We start from the raw sequence: 21,445 nt of genomic DNA, 5'->3' as shown, positions 1-21,445 counted from the left end.
TCTGTCGTGATATAAAAAAAATATGTTTTTATCTATCAGAATCAAAGTCATATATTAAATATATTAAAACAAATTACATATCATGTCCAATTAATTAAATTAGACGTTCTTAGTAAAAAAATTGTAATTAGACGTTGTTAGTAAAAAAAATTGTAATGACATTTTGCCTGATAACAAGTAATTACTTAATATATATATATATATATATATATATATATATATATATAGTTGTTTAAATTTAATTTTATATTAATTTTTAAAAAATTTAAAATATAAATAAATTTTCTTATTATTTGATTACGATCAAAATATATTTAATTTCAGGGAATATGTTTTATTATTGATTTTAAGCAAATAATAAGTTGTTTCAAAAATACATAAAGACAAATATGCAGGGATAGCTAACTAATTTGTACAAAAGAAATCCTCATTGAATGGTTGGAAAAATATAACCACTGACGGTGTCATGCTGTCAGTCATTAAACTTTTTCTATTAAAATACTTCTTCCCGGGAAATCCAGTTTTACCAACGAAATTTAATTTTAACACTAAAAATTCTGCTGCAAATTATCTGCAGTCAGCAACAGAATAGATTTCAACACTTTGGCTTCTTCATTACACATTTGTGAATTGTGAAACACATTTGGAATTCATTTGCGGGTTGGAGGAAGATAAAAGTAAAGAAAGTATGCTCTACTTCTTAAAAGGTGTTTGCATTCTTTATATTGTAGTTTAATTTATAAGAAGTTTCCAGGAAACATAAAGTTCAAGGAATATATAATTCAACATTGAATTTCAATTACTCAAAAAACAAATTGCATCACTTGAGCCATGAAAATAAATATATCATTCCCTTACAAATATTCTGACAATTTGAAGAGATGATCTATTGTTTGCATATATTGCATTTCACTTTTCCATTTCCTTAAATATTTTTTGAAATAAGTTTCTCTTTTAATATAATGATGATACTAGTTGTGCTACATTTGAAAAAAAAAATGTTGTTTATTATTACCATGATACTAACATGTTTATGGATAGACTAATTCTACTGCTATTATATTGCTCTGCTCCTAATCAAAAAAAGAAAATTTTGCTCTGCATAGTAGTCTGTTGCTATATTTCAATTAATGAAGAATCTGATAAAATACTATTTAATAAATTACTTTAAAGGTTCATAAAATCATATTGAATTTTACTTTTCATTCAGCAGTCAAATAAATTAATTAATTATGATCTAAAAAATTTCTCAAAATTACTCTACATATTATATTGCTCTGCATATTAGTCTGTTGTTATTATATAATTCAAAGTGCATCACTCTAGCAAGGTTTTGAGGATTTTAAGGTTTGTGATCTTATAAACCCAGTCACTCATTCTTGGCACACTGATCTTGTTCAATGTGGATGCATCCATTTGGTTTAATATTGACATCTTATAAGGAAAAACTTCATTCTATTCAAAACTCCTGGATGAAATTTGTTCCTAGGTAAACTAATCAAGTCGCCCATTCACTAGTTAGAGTGTCTAAATTCTATACTAGCCCACATAGTTTTCATTTTTCTCCAAATTGTATTTATGTCCTTATTATGAATGAAATGATATAAGTTTGTCGCCCTAAAAAAATATAATATAGAAAGAAAGGCGTAATAACTCAAAATTTGTTTATTTAGATAAATTCAAACCTTAAATACTACTACTACTATAATAATAATAATAATAATAATAATAATAATAATAATAATAATAATAATAATAGTGGTGATTAACACTCCTCATGAGCTTTAGCAATATAGAAACTAGAGTATAGGGATGGTTTTCTACTTTCTCAAAAGGTAATGTAGGCACTTGACTTGAAGACGTTAATTAGATGCATGTGTCCATGGTGGGATATCGATCCTAAATTCATCTTGATTGTTTTTACTTGACTTCTATTTTATCACTGATTCTGTCAAAATTTCACTAATTCTACCACTAAAATGTTAAAATGAATTCCTAATTAGAAGCGTAAACAAGCCGAACCAAGTTGAACATTAAAAATTTAGGAAAGGTTGTGAAAAAAAAAATATTTAAGATTGAGTCTAACTAAAAGCTTGACTCATTAATTTGATTTGAGGTTTTACATGTTTTGTATGCATTTACGACACTTATTTAAACAAGTCTAACTAAAGGATTGGCTCATTAATTTGATTTGATATTTTACATGTTTTATATGTACCACTGAGCATTAACACATTTACAACAACTATTTGTCAATTTACATCATTCCAAAAAATGACACCATGTCATAAGCAGTTACGAAATTAAATTTGGAAAATGAAGTGTACTTTAAGGATGTTTGAACTCTTAGGAGCTTGGGGTTGGGAAGAATGTTATGACAGTTGACTATTTTGTGGTTGATGCTGCAACACCCAGTGGATTAGGAAATGGAACTTGCCTAATAAGTGTAGGTGGAGTCGATGTCTCCCTCTAATAGATGGTGGCTTTTAAACATGTTCTAATTGCATTTGGAGGAGCATGTTGCATGAATCCTCTATCTAGGTGTAGAAACATTAAAACTCTAGAATGCAGTGAAGTCCCCCAAAATGCATAAAACCATGCCACAACGCACAAAATCATTTCAAATGTAGTAAATAATACGTGTCTACGATGCACAAAATTAGACCAAGATGCACCAAAACTTTGCTACAATGCAAAACTAGTAAGAAAAAAAAAATATTACCAACTTATGAAAAATCATCATTGATATTATTTTTAGATAGTAATTATAAAAATTAATAAATTTATCATACATGATAATTAATGATTAAATGATTATAAATTATTTTTAAACTGGAAATAAGTAGATTATTTATTCATATTTTATCCACACTTGTTAAAATCTTTTTTCCTTTCCATTATTCTATTTTTTTTTTTTAATTTGCTCGTATATTTTCCTAGAAGAACTAATTGTTTTCCTCATAGACATCTAGTTACTTAAGATCTTCATATACTCCTATATTTGGCATAACGATTAGAAATGCTCTGCATTCCCATGGAAACAAAGGAACAAAAGAATCAAGGATAGAACATAACACATACCTACCTACGTTCTCGGCCCTCAATTTTCTTATGTCTTTATGTTTAACATTTTGCTGATGTCTCATTCCTAGAATCTACCATTCTATATCATCTTCATCATCATCTATAACGATAATTTCGTCCCACCACCACCATCATCATAGGCATCCCCCACATCTTCACCATCCCAATCATCATCGTTATCATCGGCAATCTTTCTTCTCCCTCAAAAGTCAAAATGTCTGCAAATGTTTGCAACACTTTAGAAAAATAAACATAATAATAAAAAAGAACACGTGATATTCAGGTCAAAAGACAGCAACGTTACCTGTTGCGTCAAGCCTCTCCCTCTACATAAGTATCAGAACATACGAAAATTTATTGTAACATAATTAGAAGAAAAAATGTAGACACAAATGACTTCACTGCCAAAATCTTGAATGTTAGCAGATGACATAACTCCTTGTACCTTGGCATCACACCTATGAAGCCCTGATATTCCAAAAATGCAAAAGTATCATTGTCGTATCCATGTCGGACACCAATACGTCTGGATACGTATCCAAGAAGTATCCATTTTTAAAAAAAATTATAGGACACCATTGAGATACGACTCAAGATGACTGGATATGATTCTGATATGATTTGACTCCGATATGACCTGAATCACTTTTTGAATTTTTTTTAATATTTTATATTTTATTGTTTTAAAGTTTGGGATTTTTAAAATAAAAAAGATCCAAACGTAAACAAAATGTAACTCCTTTTCTTTATCAAAACATAAACAAAAACACAACACACCCTTTTCCTCTTCTCCAATATGACAACTCATTTCCGGCAATTCAGTGAGGGGGTTAATTTTTCCGGGGCAAGTGGGAGTGGGTCTCTCTCCGCACAATGCACAAATCATAATTTTATTTTGCTACTCAACAACTGTGTTTTTTCTGAAACAGAACCTGCATTGTTGTAGTATTTTAACAACACTCAAGATCATATGCATCATTACATTTAACACCAAAACTATTACATTTTATATTGCATCCATATATAGTTGGAGCACTGGTACCATGTAATGATGTAAATAAGAAATTATACCTACATAATTAGGTGGTTTTTAACAATTTTAGTCAATAATAATTGTTATATACTACTATAGTGCTACACAATTTTCAAAAGATGATCCAACAATAAGTATTTGCACCTAATTGTAGTTACTCATAAAATTTTACACAGTACGAACTAAATAGTTGCAACCATAAAACACTATTCAAATGGAGAAAACGTCGGTTAGGCTTTTCTAAGAACGAAAGAAAAAATTAAAAACAATACACATTTAATCACGCAAACCTTTATTATCAATAAATCCATGCAGCTAAGATTTTCCCCACGTAGCAAATCCAAAAATTGGACCAAGTTGCATCCTCTTGACACGTTGCATTTCCTTGTATAGCTGCATGAACCAAAAGGATTGATATATATATATATATATGTGTGTGTATGAATCATTAGAATATGCATCATCACTTTGGAAAAAAGAACCTAAAACAAAACATGGCACCTCAAATTTCTAGAGGCAGAGTCCCTATTGTTGTTTTGCTAGCCTCTCTAGTCCTCCCCCTCCTTTTTCAAGAATATTCTTCTTCTTCTGTGTTCATTGCAAGTGCATCAGCTTCAGAATCAGATGTTGATCTGTTAGAATTTCCCTTAAATTTAGAATACTTGGAGGCTGAGTTTTTCTTATTTGGTTCCTTGGGTCATGGATTGGATGTGGTTGCTCCAAATTTAAGTGAGGGAGGACCCCCTCCCATTGGTGCCAGATTGGCCAGACTTGAGAACCTCATCAGGGATATCATCTTGCAGTTTGGTTTGCAGGAAGTTGGACACTTGAGGTTTTGTTCTGTCTCTAGCTACTCTCTGCAATTACAATTATTTTTAGGCAAAAACCTTAGAATATTTTTATGTTTGAACGTAAATATCTACTTCAACCCTACAAAATCAGTTTATAAGATAAAGGTTATCTCTCACTTATATTTTATTTTATTTTGACTATATCATTGGTCAGTATGGGATGTCTGAAATGAAAATGAAAAATCGTAGATCATAAGTCAGAGAGAATTTTGGTTAGCACCTAACTCAGCCTTGTAAAATACCTAATAAAACCAGTTTATATAAGATAAACATTGTCTCTAACAAAATGAAAAATCAGATAGAAGGTTTTTCACGTGTTGTTGTGAATTGTTTTTGCAGGGCCATAAAGAGCACAGTGAGAGGGTTCCCAAGGCCGTTACTTGATCTAAGCACAGCATCTTTTGCAAAAGTAATGAATAGTGCATTTGGGAGACCTCTTGTTCCTCCCTTTGACCCCTATGCTAATTCGATCAACTATCTGTTAGCATCTTATGTGATTCCCTATGTTGGTCTCACTGGTTATGTTGGTGCCAATCCACTGCTGCAAAATGCTACTTCCAAGAGGGTAAAACTTCAAACTCAACACAGCTAACTAACCATTCCTCTGTAATAAATTTAGGCTCATGTCACTCTCATGCAATAAGTAACCATTCCTCTGTAATAAATTTAGGCTCATGTCACTCTCATGCAATAAGTAACCATTCCTCTATAATAAATTAAGGCTCGTGTCACTCTCTTGCAATAAGTCTAGACTTAAATCACTGTCTAATTTTGACGTACAGTATTATTATTATGTGCCGGATACAAATTTTAACGAAATCAAAACTAATCAATCAATGCGCGTGCTTTACTCATGAGTAAGGTTATCCCCACTAAAAAAAAAAATGTTTTTTTTAATTCCTTTTTGTCTCTATCTTTTTGTTAGTCAATTATATATATCTCTCAGTTTTGTTTCACACATCTCCCTTATTAATTTGTACATATCTCTTCTCGCTATAAAAGATGTCATGAGAACTGTTTGTTAAAATTACATTACTCTTAGTCTTGGGTTAATAAAAAGAAAGAAAATCTATCACCAATTGGTAATCATGTTTCACAAGATCTCTCTCACACACAAAATCGACTAGATGACATCTTAAGTGAGAAAGAGAGAAAAATGTAAGTATAATAGGTGATATAATTTTATAGGAAGAGAGATAAAAAAAAATGTCATATAAATGTTTGAAATTTATGGATGTCAAGAAATAAGAAATAAGAATTCTAAGTAATATAAGAAAATTAAAAATTCATATTACTTGTATATACATACATAACAAATGATGAATATGATCCAAGATCCAAGATTAATATTTAATTTTCTCATCAATTTCTAAAATTATTTGTTTTAGCTTACATGAGAAAAGTTGAATCCAAATTTCACATTTATATTTAGTATACATGTCTTTCAAACTTTTATATCATATGAAATTAATATTTTGTTAGTTATTCAATAAAACAAAAATTACTTCTCTTAATTCCATTTTCCCTACTCCATGTCACTTAATGACAATGTGAATATATATATATATATATATATGAACAGCTTGTTGCAGGACTTCTAGGAGTAGAGTCCGGGCAAGATGCGGTTATTCGAACATTGTTGTATGAACGCCAAGCATCATTGGTGCAACCATACAAAGTGACTGTGGCAGAGTTTACAGATCGCATTTCAATGCTTAGGAACAAGCTAGGAAATGCAGGTGTGAAAGACGAGGGTCTTGTGGTGCCTAGAGTGCAAGGTGCTGAGGGTAGTGTCACAGACAACATTCTCGCTGGTGACAAAGATTCACTATCATATCCTAGAACTCCAGAGGAAATATTGAGGATAATATATGGAGGAGGTGATGAACATGTTCCTGGTGGTTTCTACCCTAACGGAGCATGTGGTCGCATAGCTAAATCTTACTTGAAGTACACTACTTAAAGCTAGAGTATGTGTTGTAGTTATATGTGTCTTGAAATTGTTATGCCTACCCTATCACAATAAATTATTATTATAATAAGAGAGTATGTTGCTTGATCATATGGCTACAATTTGTAAGTGATGATTAATTACCAATAATCGAATCTTTGGTAATATATATTTAAAAATCAATATTATATTATGTGTTAAGGTATTAGTTTGTGCATGATATAGATTCAGTGAGTATTTTAAATAGCTTATATAATGATTTTTGGTGGATTATTAAACAGTTTGTGACTCTTTTAAATTCTTTTTCTTGGTGAAGTTTAACAATTTTTTTGCTTATTTGCATAAGTTCTATAGTCAAATATTTTATAACTAACTATTGTGTAATAAAGGCTATTAAGTAAGAGTATAAGCAAGTTATTTGCGCAAACAAAACTTAAATATGTTTTTTATCTTTGATATATACATGTTTTTAGCATCTAATTCCTAAAAATTTTGCTTGAGATCTATGTCGCTAGTCAGGATCCGTTATATGTTTATGTAACGGTTAACCGACCATGCAGACATATCACATGTGGTGTCACGTATAATTTTTGTCTAAACGAGATTACACATAGGATTTTTTTTCTTAAAAAAAAAGAAGTAAAAAATGATGTTGTATTATTTTGTGGCTTCACCTTCTTGTAACCTAATTTTTCAATCAACAACGCATACACCTTCTCAAGGTCCACCCCTTTGCTGAAAAAATGGTCCACCCAAAGGTACCCTTTGTACTATGAGCTGGAGTAATCGTCCTATGAGTTTAACAAAAACACTACATACTCAATTACTCATTCGCAAATTATGTTTTCCTGTTTTGCCCCTCACTCCCCTCTCTATTTCCCAATCTCCACCACCCAACCAAAACCCCTAGTCGGCGCCAATCACTCTTCAACAAGATTCTGGTCCCAATATAAAAAGAAAATCCAAAATCCAACTTCAATTGTTTTTTTTTTAAATTTGCTGTTTATTTATTTATTTTTTGTGAAGAAAAAAAAAGGAGAAGGAAAGTGCACGATTTTACCATGGAACCCTCCGTAGGCAAGCCTGGTTCTCTCCAAAACCTTCTGATACGATTACTCCTCTTCGGCGTTTTGGTCATCAGTGTTCGATCGTTTCGCTTACCTCATCGTCGTCACCAACAAGTCCTACACAATCAGTGACTTATGTTTTTTCTCTCTGCCGGAGACTCTCAGCCTCGTCATCATGGAAAAAAAATCTTGGAACCCTACTATTCTTTTTGTTTGGTTTTAATATAATTATAGTTTAATTAAAATATAATATCACGTCAGCAAACACATCGTCGGTTTACATGCACATTTATTCCAACATGGCATGTGTGCGTCCAAATTTCGACTAACGACAAATACCTTGGACAAAAGTTTTTCAAATATTAGGAATCCAATTCAAAGGAAAAATTTATTAGAGACTAGATGCTAAAAACATGTATATATCTTTTTTTTTTGCTCAGCAAAAATAAGTATAGATATAAGTACCAGAGGTACTAAAGATACATGATGGGGTTAGGTAGACAAATGGTCCCTTAAAGCAGACTTGAAATTGGTATGGAAAGGGACCAGATCTACATAGATACAATCAGAATATACTACATAGATCCTATATACCCTATATGTTACCCTCTGCTGTTCACAAAAGCCTTCTCCTAAGTTGTTGGACCATTGATTGAAATGTATTACAAAATCTTTCTCCATAAATTTTAGCCAAGTCTAGAGTAAGAATACTGTGTCATCCATCAGCTTACTTCCATTGAAAGTCTCATTTGAGAAAACTATCTTGTTCCTTTGTTTCCAAATAGTCCATGTTAATGTTACCCACCAACATTTCCACCTATTAAACCTGATCCCTGCATCCAACCCATGACCATGTTGCAGAAAATGATGTCTCGGATCTTGCAAGAAAGTGCCCGAGATATTTACCCAAGACAAATATTCCCACCATATAGGTACAATTTTATTACAACTGAAAAACAAATGGCATGCATCCTCGTCCTTATTCCTGCAGAATGGGCAAAGCAGGTCAATGACCTGTACATGTCTCCTTCGCATGTTTACTTTCATTGGCAATCGGTCTCTAATTAATCTCTATGCAAAAAAAGATTATTTGGTTGGGATCTTTAATTTCCATAGTGCGTCAAAAACTCCATCTAGGTTCTCATCCGTTGATTCCCTCAACAACATATTATATGCGTTTTGTGTTGAGTATTGGCCATTTGGGTTAGATTTTCACACCTAACTATCTCCTCTATGTGACTGGATTTGAATCCGTGTTATATCTGCCAAGAATCCGTCAGCTGTGTCGACTTCATTATCAAACAAGGGTCTCCTCCATGTGAGACTCCATTCCCAGCTTGCATCTGTATAATTGCCCAGTTGCTGAATGAGGTGCTTTTGCTGACAGGAAATACGATACAGCCTAGGATATTTTACCATTAAAGATACTTCATCGTCAATCCAGCAATCCTCCCAGAATCTGGCCTTATCTCCACATCCTACCCTCCAAGCTATTCCATTTTGAAAGGTAGTGCCCTGTTGCGATTGATTAAGTATCGCCATTAGGTCCCGCCACCAAATAGAATCATTGTTGCCTCTTATTCCTTCAGCCAAGCATCTCCAGCCACCATATTTAGAATCCAGTACCTTGGCCCATAATTCCCCATGATGCTGAAATTGATCCCATCTCCATTTACCAAACAATGCTATGTTAAATGTCTTGATGTCCTTTATGCCTAGGCCTCCCTTGTCTTTTGGAAGACATATTGTATCCCATTTAATCTATGCAATCTTCTTTTGCTCGAGTCCACCTCCCCATAGAAATTTGCGTTGAATACTAACAAGCTTATCCAGCACTGAATTGGGTATCCTGAAAAATGAAAAGAAAAGGATGGGAATGGATGTTAGGACTGATTGTATAAGGGTCACTCTCCCCCCGAAAGAAATGTGTCTTTGTTTCCACTTTGCTAGCTTTCTCTCACACTTGCTAATAATAGGATCCCACAACTCACAACGCCTAGGGTTTACCCCAATTGGTATACCCAAATAAATGAATGGTAAGGACAACAAGCTACAGTTCATGCATTTTGCAGCTTTCTTCTTCCAGTGGTCCGATTTCCCAATTGCCCTAAAACAACTCTTTGCAAAATTAATTTTAAGGCCTGATACAAGTTCAAAGCTCCTCATAATGGCTTTGGTTGCCTTAACATTTTCCATAGTTGCCTCACTGAAGAAAATAGTGTCATCAACATATTGTAAGATGTTAACTTCCACATTGTTTTTCCCCACTGAGAATCCACATAATAGATTCTTGTCAATAGCTTCTCTCATCAAACCGGTTAGAGCTTTAGCAACAATATTAAACAATAGGGGTGCTAGTGGATCTCCCTACTTGAGTCCTCTTTGTGGGATGAATTCAGCGGAGGGGCTTCCATTCACCAAAACTAAAACATATGTATATTTAAGGCATCCCGCAATCCATTGTATCCACTTAGAACAAAAGCCCAGTCTCCGTAACATGTATAACAAAAAATTCCAAGAGACAGAATCATATGTCTTTCATAATCTACTTTGAACACCATGCATGGCTTTTGACATCTTTTTGCTTCCTTCACCGCTTCATTGGCTATGACTATGTTGTGCAACAAGTGTTTGCCACCTATAAACGCAGATTTCCTTTCATCTATAATGTCTGGCATTACCTTTTTCAATCTTTTCGCTAGCAACTTGGCCACGATCTTGCACATACAGCCTATAAGTGAAATAGGTTTGTACTGATTAAGATTCTATGGATCAACCACCTTAGGGATTAAGGCAATAAAAGATGCATTGCAGCCCTTTAGGAAAATTCCGTTGACATAAAATTCATCCAAGAACTGAATAACATCAGGTTTTAAAAGCTGCCAGAACTCCTTGATGAACTTGAAATTTAGTCCATCTGGGCCAGAACTTTTCTCACTTCCACAATCCCATACAACCCCATTTATTTCATCCTCTTGGAATCGCCCCACCAGCATGTCGTTTTGTTGTTGTCCAATATTGTGAAATCTGACTCCATCCAGGTCTGGTCTGCAATGCTCAGGTTCTTGAAATCTTTGCAAGAAAAACACTCAGACTGCCTCTTTCACTCTTGTCGGTTCCTCTACCCAAGAACCATCGATCATCATTCCTTTGATTGCATTATTTCTGCGGTTCGAATTCATCAGCAAATGGAAATAACGTGAATTGCAGTCCCCTTCTCTAATCCATCTTGATCCCGCCTTCTGTCTTAGTAGTGACTCATGTGATTGGGCAGCTAACCACAAATCTTCCTATAATTTTTTCCGAGTCATCAGTTCTTAGGGGGGATAGGTGTCTATCACTTGTAACTTCTTCCAGCTTGTTTAAATCAGCCTCAATGTTTTGAAACTTCTTGAGTGTGTCACCAAATTGCTCCTTGTTCCATATCTTCAGCCTCTCCTTGAGTACATATCCCCCCCCAACCCCTTTGGTGAGTGCTTGTCCAACATTCCTGAACAGTTTCCCTGAATGACTTGTCTTTTATCCAACAATCAAGGATCCTGAAAGGTTTGGGTCCCCAATAAATATGTTTAGATCTGAGTAGAATGGGGCAGTGGTTCGAGAAGTTCTTATCCAGTGTGAATTGTGTGCTTCCAGGCCATTTAGTGAGCCAATCAGCAGATACAAAAATTATATCCAATTTACTCTTAGCCAACTCATTTGGTCTGATCCATGTAAATTTTCTCCCCATACATGGTACCTCTTCTACTTCCAAATCCGCAATCTAGTCATTGAACTCGCTGACATTCTTATCAATCACCCCCCTCTGACACACACCTAGTCTTTCTGATGGGTTTCTAATATTGTTGAAATCTCCCAATATGCACCAGAGTCCACCATGACTTAAGTTTTTCAGCTATCTAATAGAATCCCATAAAAGTCTCTTGTTGGTGATGTCACATGGTGAATAAATGTTGAGTATGTGAACTTTCTGAGCCTCCTGTATCCACACCCCTTCCAACAATATAAACCCCCTACCACTAACCTTCCTTTCCATTTTGAATGCTTTCTCACTCCATAAACATAGGAGTCCCCCTGTTGTATTTGATGCAGGTTGCATTTCCCAGCTGACATCTGGGTCCCTCCATAGTGCTTGGCACATTGTCTTCTCAATTTGTTCCTTCTTAGTCTCCTGAATACATAGCAGATCTATTTGTTGTTTCTTAACCATTCTCATAATTGCTGCCCATTTCACCCTCTCCCTAACCCTCTCACATTGTAAGACATGATATTCATGGGATAATATTCTTGTTTTCCAGTCTCTCTGCCTTTGTCCTGTCTCTTTTCTCCATGACCCTTATTCTGTCAATGACTCTGTCATGCTCTGTCCCAGTTGTCACCCCTAATTCTTTTGCCATGTTCCATTGATATGTTGCCTTTTGCTTTTGGTCTGTGTTGACTCCTTTATTGGTTGATGTTGCTTCCCCATTTTCAATTTGCCTTTCATTTTGCACTGGTGCTACTTCTTCGAAAGTTTTGTTGTGATTGTTGTCTGTTTTTTCTTTCTCTAGGTCCACATAATGTTGTTGTTGGTTGTTTGAACTTTGTAATGTAGTTACGCCAGGCCTCATGTCATTTGCACCAACCTGGGCCGCCTCCTTTTTGCACCCTTTGCTTCTCGAATACACCAACCAAGCACCTGTTTTTTTCTTTTTATTACTTAATCGGTTGGGCCAAATCTGTTTTTGGGTTTCAGCACTGGCACTATTAGTAAGGCCCACCAAATTTGTGAACCCCCTCCATCCACGGCTGGGTCACGTGCTTGGTTATCTTTTACCATGTTTGACTCTGCCATGTCATGACAACGTTCATCTGCATCATTTCCTTTTTGATGAAAGCTTTGTGTCGTTGTTGTCGAGTCTTCGAGCCTATCGCCTAGCTTGTTTTGTGCTCTACATGGTCTGTCATCACGAGAGTTGTTCTCTGGCACCACCGTGGACCGCGTGGCGGGTTCTACCTCATTTCCATGCATGTGCTCTGACCTGCGTGCTTTATGAGTGTGGCAGTGTGCCCATTGTTTACAGTCAATACCCAGTGGTTTCTCAATGTCGTTTGGATCGATGGTTAATGGTGTGTACCCCTGGGTCGAGAGCCCATCGTTCGAGTTATCGGTAGGCCTCCTCGGCGCAACTTCATTTCCCAACGCGCCGTCCACCTTCGACGCTGGAGTTTCGATGTCACTGTTGTCAGAGTCGATTTCCTCCGAAGACCCAAGGCCACTCCTGAATCTGCAATTGAATTTTACAGCGTTGTTTCCATTTTCTTCCACTATGTGGACTTTGAATAGCTCCCCGCTGATGTGCACGTTCACTGTGTGTTGGATTATGGGCGTCCACGGGGTTCTGATGAGTACCCTTGCCCTGTCCAACCTCCGAAGCTCTTCAACATCATTGTCCACCTCCACCAACTCTCCAATCGTTGTCACAATCTTCTGGATTTGCTCCAAATCCCAAGCTATTAACGAAATGTCCCAACACTGAACCTAGACCAGCCTGTGTCCGGTTCGCATCCGCGTGTTCCATTTCTCCAACGAGTGAAACAAGGAGGACCCGTTCATATCCTCTTCCTTTTTCATATGTTCTGCTCCGATATCGGTAAGGCCGAGTAGCAGCACCATGTCATCCCCTAGGTATTTCGGCATAACATATGCTCCTATGTCCCACTAGGTTTCATCTTCAAGTCTATCAAACATCGCCAGATTCTTCAAGCGGCCCACCCAAGCATCACTGAACCACTTCTTCTCCCCCATCAGGATATCAATCTGGACTGTTGATTGTGATCTATTGTATCTGTAGATCGCGTTCTCATAAGGCCGCCTTTTCCTTGTGTTCCAGGTGTTGGTAGCCACCACCGTCGGGTATGATATCGAAGGTATCCTATGTTGTGGTTGCCTTTGTTGAGCTGCTTCCAGTTCATGTTTGTCATCGTTCCCCTGCATTTTGATTTGTTTTTTGTATTCTGCATTTCTCATCATCTCTCGCTTGTATTTCGGAATGTTCACATACAACTTCAATCCTCTAACCATAATGTTATCCAACTGCCTTTCCAGATTGCGCTCATTATTCACCCCTCTAAACCGCACAAAACCATACCTCCTACCACCTATATTTCTCTATTTGGAAATGAACACCTCTCTCACATTCCCCCACTTCTTGAACTGGACCCAAAGATCCTCTTCAGTTGCATCTTTTGGGAATCTTGTAAAATAGAAGGATGAGATGTCGGATCTCTCCCTCCAATTTGCCCGAGTAAGGGTAGTATGTTGTTCATCCTTGTGTCCGACGTAGTTACGTCGGGGATCCTTTCTCTCCCACTGTCCACCTCTCTCTCTACCCCTCCCTCTGTTCCTAACACTAACCCACTCTCTCTCACTGTTTCTCTCTCTACTCATTTCTCTACGTCTCAAAGACTCATTCCTATAGACCAACATCATGATGTGAAGGGAAATACATGATTAATCATCACATTACATGAACATACCCTCCCATTTGAGAACTGAACAATTCTACGAGATGTAGGCAGAAAATAAGATATACAAGTTCTAATTGCAATTGCAGCAGATACACCAGCTTCAAACTTTGGACTATGGCCATTGCCGAACTGTCTTTGTAAAGAAGAATTCAGGTATATATCAATGACCAAAAACATATTTAACCCTAGAAACAATTTATTTATATTGATTATTAAACAACCCTTTATGTTATATATGATGCATGCTTGATCAAAATGTATATGAATTTCTTTGTGTTATTTCGAAAGTAGCTGTTTGATCTTCGGTCACTTGAATTTTCGATATCTTTTTTTATTTATCATCAAACAAATGACATCTTCTTTTGAAAATCCTACTTATTTGTAGTGTGATATTGTAGAATCTCATTATTATTATCCAAACAAACCTGAAATGCATGCTTGCATATTCATCCATAGGTCAAATTAAATATGTAATTATTGAAATAAATATTAGAGACTCAAATGATAAATATGCAAACATGATAACTTATATGTTACTCTATATCTATAAATCAAGAAACTTTTCTTTGCATATAGAAGAAAAATTGTTATTCTTCAAATCATATTAGATATATGATAAACATTATCCTAGTGAGGTTGGTCTTAAATCATAATTTGTGGAAGGGGTTGAATCAAACTTATTATGTTATGCGGGGGCTTAGATATCTCATATCCATATGTTAAATGCAAGTGCACTCAGTTGTCACATGACGATGAAGATGTCCATGTTTCTCCTCAACAACTAAGGTTTTTCTTAGTTTTGGTTTGAGTTCATTTTAAGCAAAAAGTCATCTGATCAAAATATAAAAATAAACTACTGTTTTATTTGGATCAATTTAAATTAAATATCGCATCAAATCCAATCCAATTAAAAGTTATTTGGATAAAATTAGATTATTTGGTTTCTTCATTTTATTCACTTGTTTCCAGTTCAGTAATGCCATTTAAGATACTACATTAACACATCAATACTTTCCAAGTAGCACAAGTTTACTCGTATCTTTTTCTTTTCTTTCCCCTTTTTTTCTTTAATTGTTTTGCACATGCATTTTCTTCAAAAAATTAATTATTCTTCTTTTGCACTATAATAATTATTCTAGGGACTAGTTTGTTTTGTCATACCAAATAAATATATGAAAATTATTGATTATAAAGATCTGCATTTGCTTAAGCTAGGTAATGGTTTGGTCCCTATATGATAATTGTCTTGTGACAATGGCCATAAGGGACTAGATTCAAGTTCAGTAAACAAAAAAAGTAATGGTTATATTTCGATCTTTTAACACCGAAGTAACTAAAAAGCTTTAAGCAACCTGGATAATAATGCATTGACATTGGTTTTTATAGTTACTTTCATTAATTATAAGGAATGATTAGTTGGTTTTACTTGAAGGGTAGAATAACGATGTATTTGCAAAAACGCTGGGTTTAATATAACCCATGTTTTTTTTTTTAATTTACCAATAGATTTGCTTCTCTATCTGCTGTTTCGGAACGTATGAATGGATGTTTGTTGTCGTGCAAATAACAACCCAAACATGCACTAAAAAGGATAAAAAAAAGTACTATGAAGTTCAGTTCAATATAACCCATGTTTTTTTAAAAAAAATTACCACTAGATTTACTTCTCTATTTGCTGCTTTGGAACGTATGAATGGATGTTGGGAATCATCCAAATGGCAAACCAAACATGCACTAAAAAGGATTAAAAAAAATACTATGAAGTTCAGTTCAATTTTATTTTGAAAATAAGATCCAAAAGCCAGTAAACCGTTTGATCAACTTTAGTTTCTTTTTATCCGTTTGGATGATTTAGAACGAAATGGATTAGAATCAACACCTAACCTACCAAGCATGCAGTTCTCTGGGCTGGTGATCTTCAATGGCAGTTTTTCAAGTGAGAATGTAACCTTCATACCTTACCATGATCAAATTTAACAACAATTCTCAAATTATTTCCCGAGAGAGAAGTTATTTTTAAGAGAAAAAATTTGACTATTGTGTGTTTACAAAAACTGTTTTTGAACCGATCAGCTTTTAAACCAGTGCTCCTGCACATTCCTCCTACGAATTTCACATTGTTCACATTGTGAATCTATTGTTTTTCATTTCCTGTGTTTGCTGGTATCAGCTACCCCTTGGTATTCATCACACAACCATTTTATAATTTAATAATACGACTATATAAGCAAACAAGAAATTAGAGTTACTTGGATCTTCCTATATTTAGAGCCATAATAAAGTTTAGAACTGCTCTGCATTCCTATGGAAACAAAGGAATCAAGGATAAAAGATAACACCCACTTACCTACCTACATTCTCAGCCCTCAATTTTCTTATATCTGGTTGTCTAACATTTGCTGGTGTCTCATTTCTAGAATCTATATCGTCATCGTCGTCATCTACAAAAATAATACCATTTTCGCCATCATCGCCGTCATTGCCATCCTCCTCATCTTCACCATCCCAGTCATCATCATAATTTTCATCAAATTCTTCATCATCATTATCATCTGCATTTGCACGCAGTGTATGAAACTCCGGAGGAGGAGGGCAATCTTCAGTGATTGCCTCATCCCTCTTTATCACAAGATGCCGAATAACTCTTTCATCTTGGTCCAACAGAGTCTTGAAATCGTTGATATATTTGGCATCCAACTCGAAGTTTATCAGCATGTAGTGGGCATTGTTAGCTTTTTTTATTTTGTAAGCTAGCCTTCTCATACCCCAATCATTCAGTCTCCAAACCTGCCCTTTCTTCTCCCTCAAAAAGTCTGCAAATATTTGGAAGAAAAAAATTAAATACAACCAGAATAATCAGAACATCTTTTTTGTTCATCTGTAGATCACAGCAACTTTTTAAGATACCACTAGAATATCAAGGAATTGTCATTATCTACTGTCCATGTAACTATTAAAGAATTTAAACAACAGTTTTTTGTTTGTTTCCCATAACATATATCCAATTAGCAAATAGTTACTGTTTGTTCTTTGTAATTCCACAACTTTTACATTTTACCACCGTCAGTTCTATGAAGCATAGAGACAGAAATACCTAAAATTGCCACAGAGGATAAAGTATATCTAGTGCAAAAGTTTTGCACAGCCTCCTTTTCCTACTGAATGAATAAGAACAAAAGAATTGAAATCCCTCGTGGAAATTCCAGATAGGGCATTAGAGAATATACTTACCAGCTATGACTTGTTAACTTTTGGCAAAGGCAGGTGAATAAAAAATACCGTTAAGAGTTAATTAGACAGATAAGGGATGTAAGAAAACACCTAGCCAATTATAAATAGTATTTTCCATTTGTCATAGACTGCCTCTGCCTGTTCATCATCTTGCCATTTTAGGGATGGCTACAGTAGGTCGTGACTTGCTGATAGAAATGGTAAGCTATAGAACTCATTCTACATGGCATCAAGGGAATATGAGCAGTTAAAAACTGATATAAAATAAACCATGAAAGATTACCTTGAATTTTCTCATTGACAGCTGCAACCTCTTCTTCATGCTTCTCATGAATTAAGTACATAACCTCGTAGTGGCGCACTGCATAGGTAACAAAGCAGAGTATTGTGAGATAGAGCAGTTGAGATATAGATAAAGATTAGCACCAAGATGTTCTATTTTACTATGTACTGGCAGAAGATAGGTAGCTACAATAAGAAGCCATCTGACATCTTAAATTGTTTAAGGAAAACACGAACACACATGCACATAACAGTGACTCGCTGCACAAATCCCACTTAGTGGGGTCTGTAAGATGTGCATAGCCTTACCCCAACAAGTGGAGAGACTCTATCGAAGATTTGATCATGTGACCTTAAGGTCACAAGACAACAACCTTACTGTTGCATCAAGACTCACCCTCTACACACACATGTGACTTAAATTATCAGAATGTATGGAAATTGATTGTAACAAAATTTAAAAAATGTAAGCACGCATAAATAACTTCACCGCAAAAAATTGGATGTTGGCAGATGAAACATCTGTACATTGGCCTCACACAAGCTCAAAAGAATGAGTTGCAATAGTTGATCCAGACCCAATAGTTGATCATGGTTTGGTAACCATCAATGTATTTGACAAGGTATTGGCCAACTAGAAGAGGGGTCTTTGGGAGATGTGTGGAAGTGATAATTTGGTGGCAGGGGTCTTTGGGATCATTGGAAAGAAGAGGGTTGCAGGACAAAGAAAAAAAGTTGGTACGGATTGTGATTGTTGATTAAAGCTTATCAGCACTACTATCTAAAGACCAAATCTTTGAACTTCGAAGGGAATGGTTCATCACATTATTGCTATCTGAATCCTGAACAACCATATACATACAAGGCTTGGCACAACTCAAACAAATCAAAGAATTACAAAGAGAATGAAAATAATTACAAGATATGTAACAAAATACCAACTTCTACAAAATTACATTTGTGCGATAGTAAAATATCTTCTCTAACAGAAAGGATAAAGAATCTACGTACATATTTCAACATCCATATCACTATCTAGCTCAAGCATCAGCGCTTCAAAGAGTTGTCCTGTAAATGAAAATTAAAAATTATTAAAAGGAACAATCAATAATCTCAGCACAGTAATCCAGAACTGTTTAGTCTATCAAGACAGATGCAAGCAACTAAGGACCACTCACTTTCCTCAGCGTCTTCAAACTCCGGGAGAAGCTTACCTTCTTCCTCAACTGTTCTCTGAAAATCGCAATTAAAAAAAAAAAAACAATTCAATATCAAAGAGAAACTTCATCCCATAAAGAATGAACACAGTCAACTAAAGGATGCAATAACTAGTGTCATAAACTATAACATGCTCTAAATTGTGAGAAACACTCCCTTCTAACTAAAACCTAAGCTTAAGATGAACGAACCTTCAAAAGGGTATCTTGCCCTCAAAACCAAACCCATGAAAAATTGCTCCAACCGAGAAAATCACATTAAACTGAGAGGGAAACGACAAAAACAAAACGCGGGTATGTATAAAAAAGTGACCTTTTTAAGGAGCACGGCTTCGGGGAAGAAACCCGTGACCTCATCGGGTTTGGGAACAGAGCTATGGGTATCTTCTTTCTTATCTTTCTTTCGGGCACTCACAATCACTGATGCTGATTTTCTGGGCTTATTCTGAAGAGAAAGTGGAAGTGAAGAAGAAGAAGGGTACCCATTTGCGAATAAGAGACATGGGTTGTTGTAGTTGAAACTGAATCTAACGCAATTAGCTGTCATCATCGTGGTTTTTGAAAGCTTAGGGAGCGGATAAGAAGGTTTAAGAGATGAACCCTGGAGCAGTGACTTTGCCTCCATCGAGAGAGGGGAATCGATGAATTATACACACTTTTGATTACTGCTTATTATATAGTTAACCCACATGGGTTCGTTTTGTTTGGACAAATTAACAAACACAATCCATGTCCGTATAATTATTTTATTTTATGGATTAAATCACTGTGAAACGGAATGTATCAATGGAGGGTAGGGTATATTTATTTTAAAATTGAGAGAAATTAAATTATTTTAATCTTTCTGTTTAGTTAAACTGTGTGTCAAAATTAGTTTTAAACAAATATAAATTTTGATTGAAGTGTGTGTTTTTTTATTAAAAATTACGAAACTCAAAACAGATACCTAATTTGTATTTTAGGATATTTAATTTAAGGTTTTAAATAATATTTTTTTATAAAAAATATTGAAATATTTTGTTTTTAAAATAACATTCAACTTAATTTGATTAATCAAAATTGAATATAATTTTCAAATTTCATTTAAGAAAATAATTAAACAAAATTTGATTATCATTTCCCTCGCTTTTTCGTTATTATTTTGAAAAATAATATTAACAAATCCACAAGTTGTATTCATTTTTTTTTAGAAGTGAAAGGTTTGAATATGTAGCTGATGGTTTTTTTAATAAAATTAATCTTAAAATAAATATACCAATTAGTTCTCGTAAGATGATACAACACTTTTAGAAATATTTTCTTGTACAAATTAATTTCTTCCATTATGTGGTCAAAGGATTTATCTCCGTTGATTAAACTAAATTTATGAGTTATTGTAAATATTTTTGTCACTATTTTTTATTTTCACCAATAAAAAAATCTCTTTATTGATCTTGTTAACAAATTGATATTCTTAGAAACTAACTTATATAATAAAAGTTTTTTTTCGTTCAGAGCACATGTATTTTTTTTACTAAAGATCATTTTTTTCGAATCAGATAGGACCACGATAAATTATAGATTTACGTAATTAATCTTGAATTGAAATAATAAAAAAATAATTTGAAAAAACAACAAAAAAGTAATATTAATAAAATTAAATTACAAATCAATTATTTTTAATTTCAGAATTCAATTATTAAGACTTAATTTAGGTTAAATTGTCTCAATTAATTTTTTAAATAAAACATCACAAAATCATTCACGAAATAGATGAGAAAATTTTATAAGATCATTCACGAAATATGAAAGCTAACCAATTAGGACCAATCTATATTCATCTAACCAAGAATCTATAAATGGTGTTTTTCGATAATTCTTTAAAAAAGTTACTTTTTATAGGTATGGTAAAAGCACTAAAATTAATTCTTTATCTTTTGCTTTTTCTTATAAATTAGACAATTTTAATTTAAATGTTTTCCTTTAAAAAGACAAAGCAAAATAATGATCCATTTTTTGAGACCATAAAGTATCCTTGTCTGTTCTTATTTGAGCGCACCACAAATGTATAAGGATTATGCAATATCCTTACAGAAACAATTGTTAGGAGTTCTGGTGATACAAAATTTGTGCGAGAATGCAAAGTTGATGCCTAACATTTATATATTTAGCAAAATTCAGTACCATGCAAACCACAATAATTTATTACTTCTATATATTTATTGTTTGAATTAACTAAA

General features: G+C 34.4%; 2 protein-coding genes across 2 annotated transcripts; one reads left to right on the top strand and one right to left on the bottom strand.

Annotated features, from left to right (window-relative positions):
- Positions 1 to 4,560: 4,560 nt before the first annotated feature.
- Positions 4,561 to 7,120, top strand: LOC100790652 (desiccation-related protein PCC13-62). The gene is made up of 3 exons (XM_003546258.5): positions 4,561 to 4,949; positions 5,308 to 5,533; positions 6,551 to 7,120. The coding sequence occupies exons 1-3, from the start codon at positions 4,573 to 4,575 to the stop codon at positions 6,929 to 6,931; spliced, it is 984 nt and encodes a 327-aa protein (XP_003546306.2). The 5' UTR covers positions 4,561 to 4,572; the 3' UTR covers positions 6,932 to 7,120.
- A 9,615-nt stretch (positions 7,121 to 16,735) lies between these two features.
- On the bottom strand, positions 16,736 to 19,950 carry LOC100790128 (uncharacterized). Its single transcript, XM_003546257.5, has 5 exons — positions 19,540 to 19,950; positions 19,188 to 19,242; positions 19,021 to 19,077; positions 18,011 to 18,088; positions 16,736 to 17,309 (listed from the first exon to the last, which is right to left on the bottom strand). Exons 1-5 carry the CDS (start codon positions 19,849 to 19,851, stop codon positions 16,840 to 16,842), a joined length of 972 nt encoding a protein of 323 aa, XP_003546305.1. The 5' UTR covers positions 19,852 to 19,950; the 3' UTR covers positions 16,736 to 16,839.
- Positions 19,951 to 21,445: the final 1,495 nt, after the last annotated feature.

The sequence above is a fragment of the Glycine max genome, chromosome 15 (assembly GCF_000004515.6).
Source record: "Glycine max cultivar Williams 82 chromosome 15, Glycine_max_v4.0, whole genome shotgun sequence".
NCBI classification, from domain to species: Eukaryota; Viridiplantae; Streptophyta; class Magnoliopsida; order Fabales; family Fabaceae; genus Glycine; species Glycine max.
The sequence above is the reverse complement of the archived record's forward strand: the minus strand, read 5'-3'. Positions and strand labels throughout refer to the sequence as shown.

Coding starts and splice junctions, on each gene's coding strand:
- LOC100790128 (XM_003546257.5), bottom strand. CDS start 19,851: ATGGAGGCAAAGTCACTGCTCCAGGGTTCATCTCTTAAACCTTCTTAT. Junction 19,243..19,539: donor AAGCCGTGCTCCTTAAAAAG/GTCACTTTTTTA, acceptor TGCGATTTTCAG/AGAACAGTTGAGGAAGAAGG. Junction 18,089..19,020: donor TGATATGGATGTTGAAATAT/GTACGTAGATTC, acceptor TTACCTATGCAG/TGCGCCACTACGAGGTTATG.
- LOC100790652 (XM_003546258.5), top strand. CDS start 4,573: ATGCATCATCACTTTGGAAAAAAGAACCTAAAACAAAACATGGCACCT. Junction 4,950..5,307: donor CAGGAAGTTGGACACTTGAG/GTTTTGTTCTGT, acceptor TTGTTTTTGCAG/GGCCATAAAGAGCACAGTGA. Junction 5,534..6,550: donor AAAATGCTACTTCCAAGAGG/GTAAAACTTCAA, acceptor ATATATGAACAG/CTTGTTGCAGGACTTCTAGG.